At 44.1% G+C, this 13,089-nt stretch overlaps 1 protein-coding gene across 1 annotated transcript; it reads left to right on the top strand.

Moving 5' to 3' along the window:
• The first annotated feature begins 294 nt into the window (after positions 1-294).
• Positions 295-2,431, top strand: AMER2 (APC membrane recruitment protein 2). Its single transcript, XM_053934936.1, has 2 exons — positions 295-1,183; positions 1,358-2,431. Exons 1-2 carry the CDS (start codon positions 379-381, stop codon positions 2,233-2,235), a joined length of 1,683 nt encoding a protein of 560 aa, XP_053790911.1. The 5' UTR covers positions 295-378; the 3' UTR covers positions 2,236-2,431.
• The last annotated feature ends 10,658 nt before the right edge of the window (positions 2,432-13,089 follow it).

The following is a 13,089-nucleotide window of genomic DNA, read 5'->3' as shown; positions in this document are numbered from 1 at the left end:
GATGCAAAACTGTCATAAATAACAGCCCGGCTCTGCCCGCCCGGGCGCGGCACCCTCCCGGGGCACCCGAGAGCCCGGCTGTGCGTGGGAGAGGCGGCGTGGGGCGGCGGGCGGTGGGCAGGGGCCGCGTTATGTAAGGGCCGCGGGGCGGGCGGCGCTGCGGCGGCGCGGGGCGGCTCGGAACGGGCGGCGGCGGCGGCGGCCGCCCGGCGCGGGCCCGCGGCGGGGGAAAGCGGCTTATCCCCTCCTTCCCTCCCTCCGCCGGGTTGCCATGGAGACGGGCGGGCGGCGGCGGCGGGGCTGTCACTGAGGGATTGCACCGCGCTCCGCGGCGGAGGGGAAGCCGCGGCGGCCGCGGCAGCAGCGGCAGAGGCAGAAATGGACTCACACTGCGACTGTGTCGAGCCCCCGGCCGCCGAGCAGCCGTCGGGGAGGATTAACAAAACCGCTTTCAAGCTTTTCAGGAGGAGGAAGTCCGGAGGAACCATGCCGAGCATCTTCGGCGTGCGGAGCAGAGGAGGGGAGGGTAAGGGCGCCGGCAAGCCGGGGATGGTGCGGAGCCGGACGCACGACGGCTTGGCCGATGCCGTGCTGGAGAGCAGCAAGAAGGAGGAACCGGGCGGCGGCGAGGCGCCGAGCCGCGAGGCGCAGGAGCGGCCGGCCAGCAGCCTCGGCGGCCCCGCCGGCAGCGCGGTGGCCAAGTCGCACAGCTTCTTCTCGCTGCTGAGGAAGAACGGCAGGCAGGCGGAGGGCGCGGAGCCGCGGGCCGGCGGCAGACAAAAGAAGGGGCTGAAGGGGATCTTCAGCAGCATGCGGTGGCACAAAAAGGACAAAAACGGCAAGGAGGAGAGGGGGGAAACCTCGGACATCCCGTCCGGCCTTATCATGCCGGGGTCCCTGACCGCTAGCCTGGAGTGCATCAAGGAGGAGACGCCGAAACCTTTGTCTGAGAGCCCGAGCGGCGCGGGAGACGCCGGGCCGGAGCCGCCGCGGGAGAAGCGCAGCGGCGAGGCGCCCGCCGCGGCCGAGGAGTCCCAGGCGGGCGGCGCGGAGCTGCGGGCCAGCAGCCCCCCGCCCCGGGAGGAGCCGCCCGCCGCCGTGCGGCCACCCGAGGAGCTCAGCCGCGAGCGACCGGAGCCGGCCGCCGGAGAGGTTGGGACTGCGAAGGATGCGGCGATAACAGGTGACATTCCAATAACGACTATCCCCCCTGTTGAACCTCACTGTGATAGCGGTCAAGAGACGGCAGCCGCCCCTGACCCTTCCTCTGTTGATCCACCCTCAGAGCAATCGATTGATCGTATTTGTTTGATGTTTGCTGACGTGACTTCACTGAAAAGCTTTGACTCTCTTACAGGCTGTGGAGATATTATTGCGGACCATGAGGAGGATGTGGGCGGCGGGAGTGGCGTCTGCGAGAAGAGCACCCCCGGGCCCAGCAAGCTGGGTGCCACCAAGAAGCACCCCCCCATGGTGGCCTACCAGGGAGGAGGGGAGGAGATGGCCAGCCCCGACCAGGTGGATGACACCTGCCTGCAGGAGTTCTGGGACATGCTGTCACAGACAGACGAGACTCAGACGCAAGGAGGAGGAAGCGGAGGAGGGACAAAGAAGCCCGAGGGGTTGAAGGAAACCCGAGGTACCGAGGGGACCCAGAATAGAGTGGTGGTGAAACGTGGTGGCCTCCACCAGATTGCCATTCACCTGAACCACAAAGAGGAGCAGAAGAGCAGGGAAAAGGAGCAGCATGAGGGTGTCCCAAACAGCGATGAAGGCTACTGGGATTCCACCACCCCCGGTCCCGAGGAAGACAGTTCCACAAGCATCCAGAAGGAAACCCTTCCCAGGGATAGCTACAGTGGGGATGCTCTCTATGACCTTTATGCTGAGCCGGATGAGAACCCACCAGCAGGGCCCACAAACGAGGAAGTCCCCAGTGTGCCACGCTCCAAGCCCGTGTCTCCAATAACGACAGTGAGCTCACTGAAAACACCCTCCAGCACAGCGAAGGACTCCAAGATACCCATCAGCATTAAACACCTTTCGTCACATCCCGCCAGCCATGGAGCAGATGCCAGTAACAGCCATCATGTCGCACATCATCACCTGGCCAAAAGTGAGATGCACAGAACAAAAATCCCTGTCTCCAAAGTCCTGGTACGCCGGGTCAGTAACAGGGGCGTAGCAGGGACAACTGTGAAAACTGCCACGTACCAGGACAGTGCCAAAAAGTAGTTGGGTAAGAGGTGGAGGCAAAGGCAGAGAATGAAGTCCATATGGGAAAGTCTGCATAGGAGACCACAGATAATAAATTAGTTTTGCATCACCTGAAGAAAGTCACCTAAAAGGCTTCCTTCACTGTACTCTGTGGGCCTGCACTTCTGAGTCTCTTCTTACTAGACTGTATGGCTGAATACAAAAAGTCAACTTCTTTTTGAGCACTTTTTTTTACATTTGTATCTTTTTTCTGCAACACTAAACACTGGGGAGGTTCATTTTTACATGCCTTTCTGGAAGCAGGACTTGGATTATGACCATCCTTCCTCGTGCAAAGCAGTGTCATGAGTTCTTCAAGGGAACACAGCTACAAAAGGAGCAACATGAGAGGTTCTCCTATACCCTTATCTTTAATCATTTCTCGGGGAGGAGTGGAGGCTGGGTGCCTGGCTGGCTCTGGAAATGATGTTTGCTCCACAAGATGTTGGAAAAAATGCCAAGCAGAAAACAACCCACCTAACAGGTATTTTACCTGCTTTAGGAATGCGAACACTGCTCAGCAGCAGACTTGATTGACTTGTGTGCAGGAGATAAAACTAAGGAGTTAGGTGGACTCGTCTAACAAGAAAACATATTTTCGTTTGTCTGTCTGTCTGGTTGGTTCTGATCTGGTCTAATGTAAATGGGTAACAGAGACACCTGACGTAGGTTCAGATGTTTACATCAATATTTGTCCGATAATGCATACAATCAGGTTCAGGGAAACATTTTATTAAATGCCAATATATACACACTGTCCACATTTATACAATAATGTGCTCGCCATGTGTAAATATATATGTGTTTTAGCAGATTTTTTATTAAAAAAAAATCACCTGTCCTTATTATCTAGAGTTTAAGCAAGAGTTAGTTTTTATAGGTAGATAATTTTACAGTTCTAAAAGGATAGAACTTTGTGTAAGTACCTTAAATTAGAGAAAAATTCTGGTTTGTATGGGCTCATGCATCCCCAGATAAGTAAGTCTGAAGTGCTGATTTTATTCCAGTGGTACATTCCATGGCTCAGAGCTGAGGTTCTGACAGCACTGCCACTGCAAACCTCTATTTTCAGGGGTTTAGACAGAAGTTGCTCTGGGCTTAAACCTTACCAAGAAGGAACCCAGCAAAGAAACTTGTTTTTTAAGTATTATTTTTTAAAATATATAAAATTAGTTTTTGACTATTTAAAAAAAAGTTTGGGTTCTTGTTGCTTTTTATTTTCATTCTCAATAATGTCAGAATAATTTTATGTTAAGAGAGAAAAAAATATGGTAAGCTAGTGGTACATAAAATGGTCTGATGAGCTTGGATCTTAGGAGAAATGTATTAATGGCCATGACATTTTTGAGTAGTGGCTACTGTACATGGGCATTGGCAACATTTCAAAGAAATATAATAGGGTTTTAATGTGCCTGAGGACATATTTTTATGATACACTGAAAAAGCTCTAAAAATCACTGAAGTCTAAAGGTAAATGTTATGTATTTACAAAATATTTTGATATAAGTATTTTATCATCAGACCACAGTTAATATAAAATATATGCTCCAGTGTATCTAAAAAATAATATACATTTTAAAAATATACATTTCTATATTATGCAGAGAATCCTAAATTCACATCATTGAAACTAATGGGTCTGATCTTACATAGCAGTTGGTTTTATTGTCTCTTAAATCAAAAGGAAAAAAAAAGGAAAATAAATATACAGAATATACATTTGAAGGATATTAAGGTTGTAGGCAAACCATAAAAAGCCAGGAAATACCATAGTAAAAATTGTATATATGTATATGCATGATTCGTGGTTCACTGGGGAAATGACCTTAGAGTTATGAAGGTGAAATTGACATCCAGTTTTGAAATTGCTGCAGAATTTAATACTGAGTTGCAGTATCCCAGTGAAAGTGTTAGTTTCCCTGACCAGCCCGTTTTCATGGTTTAAGAACCTTAATAGACTTCAAAGAGGATTATTTTATGTTTTCTTCCTGACGTGTAGGTGTGTGGTTCCCTGTGTGCCCACTCTCACAGACGCGTTGTACATATGTGCAGCGAGCGCACAGCTCCTGGCAGGGTCCCTGCGCCAGCCGAGGCACTCCCCGTGCACACTCACACTCGTGTGAGCGCTCCCACGCACAGCCTGGGGGCTGTGCTCCACATCTGCCTCCAAACACGCTGGTGATAGTTTCCTCTGCCTGAGAAAGGGATTTGCATTTGGTCTGACTCCACTCGTGCATTTTAGAAAGTCAAAGCTGAAACACCCTCTAAAGGATGTATGTACAGAACACGGAATATTATTCTGCTCATCACCCCTAAACATGACATTCCTTTTCCCATTCTTTTGTTTTTGTTTGACTGTGAGGGATGCATTTTTCCTTGCATGACAAGTCTGCAGAAAAATCATAATTCCCCACTTTGTTCTAAGGACAAATTGTGCTGAGAGATTCTATAGGGTACTGGAAGTTGAGAGGGAGGGAGGATGTGGTGATAGTACCATAAAAACTGGAAGCATTGAGTACAGGTAGTAGGAGTGGTGCATCTTTAAACCCACTAGGAGATACCAGCTGCCATCTCTACAGGACTTGTGTGTGTCAAATTATTCATCATATGTGTTTTGTTTGCATTGTGGCATGTCTGTATTGAGAAACCAATAGTGTGACACTAGACTAACTCCCTCTCACGTAACCACTAACACGAATCATCATTAAAATGCTTTGGCTTCCCTTCATTCTTCTCTCTCGCCTTTGTTTTCTGCCGCGTTTTTTCCTCCATCCTCTGCATGGGGCAGCCTCCTCCTCGGAGCTAACCCCGGGAGTGAGGAGCCCTGGGCTGGCGTGGAGCGTGGGTGGGAGGGCAGCTGCCCAGGCTCCGTAGCCACTCCCTCAAGCTTTCTGTCACATACCCACCCTAAGTACATTTTGCAAATCTCTTGGCGGTTTGTTTGGCTGCTTGCTATGTACATATTTTAAGGACAATCATATCCTTAAAAGGAAAATGGGAAAGTAGCTGGTGGTAGGGCGTCAGTATTTTGAATCATTGCGACATGCTGACGTTGATTCAGGGTAATGGTTGTGTGAGAGTAAAGATACAATTTAATGTTCAAATTACCTTTGTACTTCTAAAATTCTCTTTTGTCTTTAAGCCATCTATGCTTTTTACTTTGAAAGGTAAAAGAAAATCTAATATTTACCGTGGCTTTCAATTTTCATACAAATATATTTGTATAACTCCACGCAATGCCTAAAACAATCATTGAAAGGAGGTTCAAAGGCTTTCTTTAGACCTATATATAATTCCTGAAAGATCCCTGTAAAATACTGTGAGATGCCTAAGAATAAGCAGTTAATGGCTTGCTGGATTTAAAGGCTGAGACATAAAGAGGTAATAGTCCTGAGGCATTTTGTGGTAGCTTGCATTCTTATTTGTGTTATCCTGTTCAAGCATATATTTTCCTTGGCTTTGGTAGGTATTGAGGTAGAAATGGTGTTCTGAGTCCCAAAGATAACATTCCCAATGGTGTCATTATTTTGATTTCCTTAAAGTATATTTTTCTTTATTTGTTTCATTTGTTATTTGGTGGTCTCAATGATGCTTTGTAATTATCAGCTGTATGTTGTTCATAAAGGATTTTATAGATCAGGATTTGGTATTTAGTTATGCGTGCTCTTTGCACTTTCAGGTCTCTACTGGTAAATTTTGTATGTTCTTAGAGCTTTTTCTATATATTGCATAGTGTTTTATAGCTATCTACAGTGATTTCAGTGGTATACACTCTTGTCCTTTATATCACCACAAAAGATTTCCTTTCAGTAGCATGAAATTATGTTTTTGTGGACTTGTTTTGTCATGATAGGAGCTACGTTTCCAGTACTAAATGTGTGGCCTGCAACAGACATAAAAGATTTTATCTTCCATGTAGTGCATATGCATTTTGCTCTTGCCAGTAATAGGACTCAAACATTCGTGTAGATTTCAGAGGAAATTCCATGACTAGAATAAGAAAAAACTATGTTCAGTCTTATTCCATCAATAACCAGCATTTTCTTCATCCACTGTGAATATCCTCACCACCATTCAGGGTAGTAGAGGATTGAATTTTAAAAATTATGTGCATAGATGTACACTATGAAAATTAATTCACTGATTATTTTTAAATGAATCTTACAAAATTATTTATCTAAGCGAGTATTGCACCAAAGTCTTAAAACATCTGATACAGATGGCATTTTCAGTAAGATGCTAAGAGTGCAGATGAGCCAAATTAACAGGCTTTGCTTAGCAAAGCAAAACCTTGTTGTTTCTTAAATTTGTAATACTGACTGAGACTTGCAGATCAAAGGGAACCATTGATTCTGCTTCCTGGCCATGCACTGAGGTTTTTCTTTCCTTGCTCTAATGGACTACTTTCAGAAAAGGCTTTTCAGGAAGATAATGGTATGAAAAGGACTGATCACAGTAACAATAGCCACTTACAAGACAGATGGTTATTCAACAGCCACAACGGGGGATTCTAGGCAAGGTGGCCTGAAAATGTATTTTCATAGTTACTGATATGAAAGGCTGGGGCTTCTGTCTTGGAAAAACAAATTGACACCAATTCGAAGACAATGCAGAAATGAGTCTTGGCAGAGCTCACACATGACAGCTTCTGCAGGGCTTGATTTTGGTTTTTATTTTGTCTTTTCTTTCTTCTCCCCCTTTTTATGTTTTTATTATGGTGACATAACCCCACGTGTTCAAGCAGAACTGCACAACAAATGACTCTTCTGAGATTCAGTGCTAAGAATACACTGTCAGTTGTCCCCAGTGGCCTGGGACGGGTTCCTGGTGAATATCCCTCCCTTCCACTGAGGGATGGGATGATAGGATTCCCTTGTCCTGAGTCCACGTGCTGTTTACTGTGAGCAGGAGTTATCACTCTGTCTCGCTGTTTGTTTTCAGAGGACAATTTATTTTTAATTTAGCTCACTTTATTTTTAATTCCGGAATTTTTTACTCATCATTAGTTCATACCTTGTCTTCCTTGTGGGCATCTCGGGTAGGAACATTCAGTACTGATTTGGTGTTCCCTAGGTCCATTTCATGTATAGAGAAATGGAAGAACTTGTCATATGCAAAGGAATAATAGCTATAACCACTTGAGCCACATCATGAGGGCCTTGATTCCTGCAAAAGCAGGTTGTTAAAACTTTTCTTGCCTTAGAAGGCTTCTCCACCCAAAGCAGTGAGTACTATTGCCTAGGATGTTTTGGGGTTTTTTTTTCCTGTATGTCTCTCATTCCTTCTCAGCCATACTGCAGTTGCTTGGGAAACAGATTTTTGATCTAGCCTTCCAGCACCAGAAAAGATGAGCTGCTGCCACTATGCCTCCTCTTCAGGAGGTCTTAGCTTCTGCTTCTTGGTCTTGAAAAAATTAAACCCCCTCAGAATAAGTGGCAAAGATATTTAAAATGGAGATGTCTGCTGTGTGTTCTCATACATATGGGTGAGGATGTTAAGTGATATTTTGCATAGCATGGAATACATTCCTCCACCTTCCTGTTGTGAACAATTTAGTAAATGTAGCAAGGAAGCAGGTCACTCTTGTAGGAAAGCCCAGGAGCTGTTCATTATGGAGACTGTGCCCAGATTTTATCTTTGCTTTCCTTTTTCCTTTCTGCACATACTTAAATAAATAGAGCCAAAGTTGTAGTAGAGAGAGGAAAAGGTTAAGCACCTCACAGGGCAAGGAATTTAAACTGCCAGGATGAAAGGCTTCTTGTAGCAATGGCTAAAAGAAGATTGCTTTGCCTACTTTGACATCACATCCAAGCAATGCTTTGCAATAAAAGCTAATCCAGCTATAGCCACAAAGTTAGGAAACTGGCATTTGACAACAGGACAATCTCCTGCCAGGGTCCAGTTCTGCTGTGGCAAAACTTCCACTGACTCCAGTAAGAACTGGCAGAGGTCCTTAATCTCTTAATCCTAAAGAAATAAAAGTGTTTCTTAAACAAGTCTTCCTTTTTTTTTTTTTTTTTTTTTTTTTTTTTTAAGAGTAACATTATTCAGGTGTTTGTGCAGTCTTTTATATTACTGTGGTAGTGTTTTCACTGATCTGAATGCAAAACATGTCTTTCCATTGTTTTTCATCTTAACAAGCTGTACTCCTGCACATAACTCCAGTGCTCAGCATGTTTAAATTACAGCTAACACAATCACTGCCTTCCTTAATTTAACTCTTGATGGCAAAAACAGGACCAGCTTCTTTCCAGAGCTCTAAACCCCCTGCTTGTTTTGTCATTGTTCATGTTTTTTATATGGTAACTAATGAAGCTTCCCTTTAATTATTGCACAGCCACATTTTAATGTGTCATTAGGGAGAAGGTATGTGGGGACTGAATGGTAAGACATTTAACAGATTTTTATTATTTTGGAAGATGTTGCATCAAGACAGTTGCTAAATCAGTATCAGGTTGTTTCCATGGGCTTTTTATGCAGATACTTTGGAAGCCTTGAACATAATGTGCTTGTAAAAGAAAATTGGTTGTATGTGCTTTGAATTAAGGCTGACCTTAAAATCTAATTCTTGGTTAATGGCAGCAGAGGGGAAGGTGTGTCCCAACTCACCTGCAGCCTGTGGACTGGGGGAGTAAGGCACCCCAAGTCACCAGCAGAATTTGCTGTGTGGCCTCGCCATGTGGTGCCAGCAGAGGGGTGCAAGGTGTTGCCATGCAGAAGTGACAGCCCTGGACAGCAGCAGGAAAAGGCAGGGTGGTGGTGCTGTGCTGGGGTGGGAGGGCTGATAGGGCATCTGGGAGATGGGCTGAAAGCAAGGCCTGGACCTCTTGTCCTTGTGGAAAAAGAGTTATATATATGCCTAAAAAACCCTGTATCCTTTCTTTCTTGCACTGATGCTTGGGTTGCTGTGTTACACTGGGAGAAGAGTCACTGTGAGCTTGGGGTGTGCTGAAGCCAGTGCTCCTGCAGGGGGACTACTGTGTGACTGCTCTCATCAACACCTGAGCAGTGCCCAGTGTCTTACTTTCTAAAGGCAGTTTCAATACAGAAACATCCACAAACCCCCTGTAGTCCAGCACTGGCCCATGGCATCTCAGTGCTCTTCCACCCTCATTTTGCCAGGAAGATGCAAAGACCCAAGCCCTAGGCAGAGTGGTGAGCTCTGGCTGCACCCTTGCAGCCCAAGGACAAGTGGGGAGGGAGGGAGTGTAAGACACACTGTGCAGCAGCATCAAGCACTAAACAACATTATCCTGCTTTTCTAAAGGGGGAGCAAGACTAAAGCTCTTGCTTTTTTGTGAAATTAAAATAAATCCTCTACCATGGGTGAAATTTTAACAGCTAGACAATAACTCATTCCACTAGTATTCTATCTGATACCAGTGGATCTGTAAGTGCTGTTGGTTTTTATTGAGTGAAGATCCCATAACTTGGCTCCATCTGAATTTTCCCTGCTCTGTTTGTTAATAGACTCTGTCTCAGGAAAGATTTGGTGTTGAAGCCTGGCGTTGAGATCCTGTTGAAGTGGGAGGTGAGATATGAATATAGGTGATGGAAAATACAATAAACCCAGAAAATACAACATGGCTTTAGTCTTTTATGACAGCCCACTCTGCTTAAACATCATGGTGTGCCTGAGAAAAGGGTAGCCGGGACTGCATCAGACAAACCAATGCTCTTGGTGTTTCCTGCATGCTGAAGGGGACGTGTGTGTCCTGTTAGAGGTCACTCAGCCTGTTTCTATAAGATGTGATATAGCTGACAGATCACTGTTAATTACAATATTTCCTTGTATTTTTTGTGTCAGCCACCTCCTGTAAGGTAGCATATGACCTATTTGAGATAATGAGTGAGTAAAGCCAGAACTCCCTGCTCTTCTCATCTAAAAGCTTTGGTAATAATCTCGTGGGCCTGTATGCACCAACTTTTTCTTAAAGAAAGCTCACAACATTCTGGAGGGCTGTTTTTATAATAGACTGTTAGACATACTCTGCTCCTTTCCACCTCTACAAACTTTGATAAGTATGTGTCTCCTTGAGTCACTGTATTCTTAATGTATTTACAACCTAACTGATAGCAATAGGTGTCTTTCTTCCCTGGCAGTTCACAAGGATATTCTAATCAGTGTTTGTTATATTTTTAATTCTGTAAATATTTATTTTGGTACTCTGTGTATTTATTGGCACTGATTCTGGTGTTTGCTTACGTGTCATTGTAAATGTTGATGGTTTCAATAGTCTTGCTTCTAATGAATGTAAGGAACTCAGACTAACTGCACTTTTCTTCCATTCAAAAATCTTAACAGTGAAAAATATTCCCACTGTCATGTGTTATAATGAAAACAGTCAATAAAATCAGTTGTCACTTTTCATTGATGAACGTGAAGGTTACTTTTTGATGTTCGAGTTAGAGCCAATCTATCGAGCGCCCTGGAAAATATTAGGCTTTTCAAAGCAGGACATTAGGGAGTTATGTCACCAAAATAGCATAAAAGAGAATACTTGGGCATCTGTGCAATTTCATTTTTATGTAGAAATGCCTTTAGCAATTTTACTAATAACATCATAGAATAGCTAAACTGAATTTGTTACTTAAAGGAGGACTTTCAGAAAAGAGAGTTTTAGTCTTCTGGTCTTCTGTTTCATCAGCATGTGGGTTCTGTTTGGTTTTGGATTTTTTTTCCTTTAAACCACTTACACAATGAAATGGACTGAGTTTTTATTTTGTTTTTCAAATCATCTTTGTTTTCTGATTCTCCTGGTTGAGAAGCAAGTGGGGAAGCTTGTTCTTTTGGCACAAATTGACTTTGGAGTTGCAGTTTTGGTGTGACAGAAAATGCAGTCTGCAGTAAGCTACATTTCCCACCTTTAAAACATTTCTTCCTTCCCATGACTATTAAATATCATTTATTAGAACCTCTGGTTTGCAAATTTCTCTAAATTTCTTGCATTTTGATTGTGCATACAGCATTTGCATCAGTTAAATTTTAATCCTTAGGTTTATTTACTTCCAAGTTAAGTAGCACTGTCTCACTCAAGATTCTCCCACGGAATATATTGAACCAGCCAGAGTCAGAACTGGAATAAAATCTGTTCAACAGTTTTTAAAAACAAAGCAAAAAGCATGAAAAGCTCTTTAATGGTAGTAAGGAGCAGGACACAGTGACACAATTGATCCTGTGCTCACAAAAGCATAACTCCTCTTTCCAATAGCTGAAACGAGGCTGAAGAAATGTTTTCCCAGTGATTTAGTGCACAAACAGTTTTACATTCAGGCCTTCTCAGTCTGTGTCCCCTATTGCACGTTCCTGTCTTTTACCCTATGCATCTGAAAGCAGAAGAGTTGTGGTTTAAATTCGCTGTCACACAGATTGCCTAGTGATTACCTTGCTTTTGTCCAAGTATAGCTACTGGGATATTGGGGGACAAAGGGGTTTCAATGAAGTGCAGGGCAAATGTACAGCAACCTCATGAACTTTGACAACTATAGATCTGTGTGACGCAGCTGTTAACACCTTCCACAAACCCAGATGACAGTAACCTGGCAGATCCACTGTGATAGAAAAAAAAAGAAAAATCTCCTTAAACAAGGCTTGGCCCAGATTTTTTTTTTTTTTAAAATCAAAATGAAGTTTCTAATATTGGGTTAAAAGTCCCTTCCTGATTCAAACCAAAATCAATCATTCCCAGCAATACATCTCTCTAACAAGGCCATCTTACTGAAAAAGTGTTTGCAATGGGAGTGATGACCTGGAAATCTCTCTGTGACCCATAGATTGAAGATGAATGCTCCATCTAAAATCTATCAAGCAACAAAGAGAAGGTAATATTCTTGACTCTGAATAATTGGTAAGGAGTGTTGGCAAATCTAATGACCAGTCAACTGACCATGAGTAAGTACTAGTCTAATTTTAAAATCTTTCTCTTGAATCATGGTATTTTTCCCTTTCAAAGTCATTGTACAGAAGTTGTTTACTAGGAGCTCACATTGAGCAGATGCCTGCTTCTACCTACCACATTGCACGTCTGCTTCCAATTAAAACCATTCCACAGTGCCCTGAGGGGGTTGGGGAGGAGGCTCCAAAGTTCTTCTAAGGGTTATTTCTGCAACCATGGATGCTCCTATGGCAGCTGAGGACCAAGAAACTGCTTCATCTCTAATGACATCACTGTTTATGCTCTGCAAAGACCCTTAGCACTTGGATCAGGTATTCACTTAGACCTTGGGAACAGATCTCCTGTTCTGACTAATGAAGGAGACTTGTCCTTGATCATTAAGTGTATATTTTCCAGCTTAAATGCAATGAGTTTCTTAATTACAACTCCCTGCAGCTTCTGAAAAGACCATCTTGATGCTTCGTCCTTATGCAAAGTCCCCACAAAGTGCCTCTGTGCAGCACTCCCAGGTGAATGTCAGGGGAAAGGTGACCTTGAGCAAAGGGTGCCACCAGGGAGGGGAGGGAGGGCTTGTGATGGAGTGCTGTCCTGGACCAGGAAGGTCTGAGTCCTTCTTCCACTGCTTCCTTTCCCAACTCACAGAAGTCTGCAGGTGCCACATTTTAAAGTAGCATCCACAAAATCAGCTGCACGCTGTGGTGTTGCTGCTCAGAACCTGTGGTCTGAAGTTTTATGATCAAATTTCATTATTACTTAAGTGCTTGCACTGGGCAGGCTCAAAAGCATTGCATGGCTGCGTCTGTTCTCCCAGGAGTCACAGATAGGCTCTTCCTCTGGCCTCATCAACCTTCTGCTGGTGTCACTTGAAACTCCTAAGTCCCTTGGACAGAGAAGAGACTTGAATAAAGATCCTCTGGGGTCTTGAATGAATAGAGGT

The sequence above is a fragment of the Vidua chalybeata genome, chromosome 2 (genome assembly GCF_026979565.1).
Source record: "Vidua chalybeata isolate OUT-0048 chromosome 2, bVidCha1 merged haplotype, whole genome shotgun sequence".
NCBI classification, from domain to species: Eukaryota; Metazoa; Chordata; class Aves; order Passeriformes; family Viduidae; genus Vidua; species Vidua chalybeata.
Note: the sequence above shows the minus strand (reverse complement) of the source record. Positions and strands in the feature narration are given on the sequence as shown.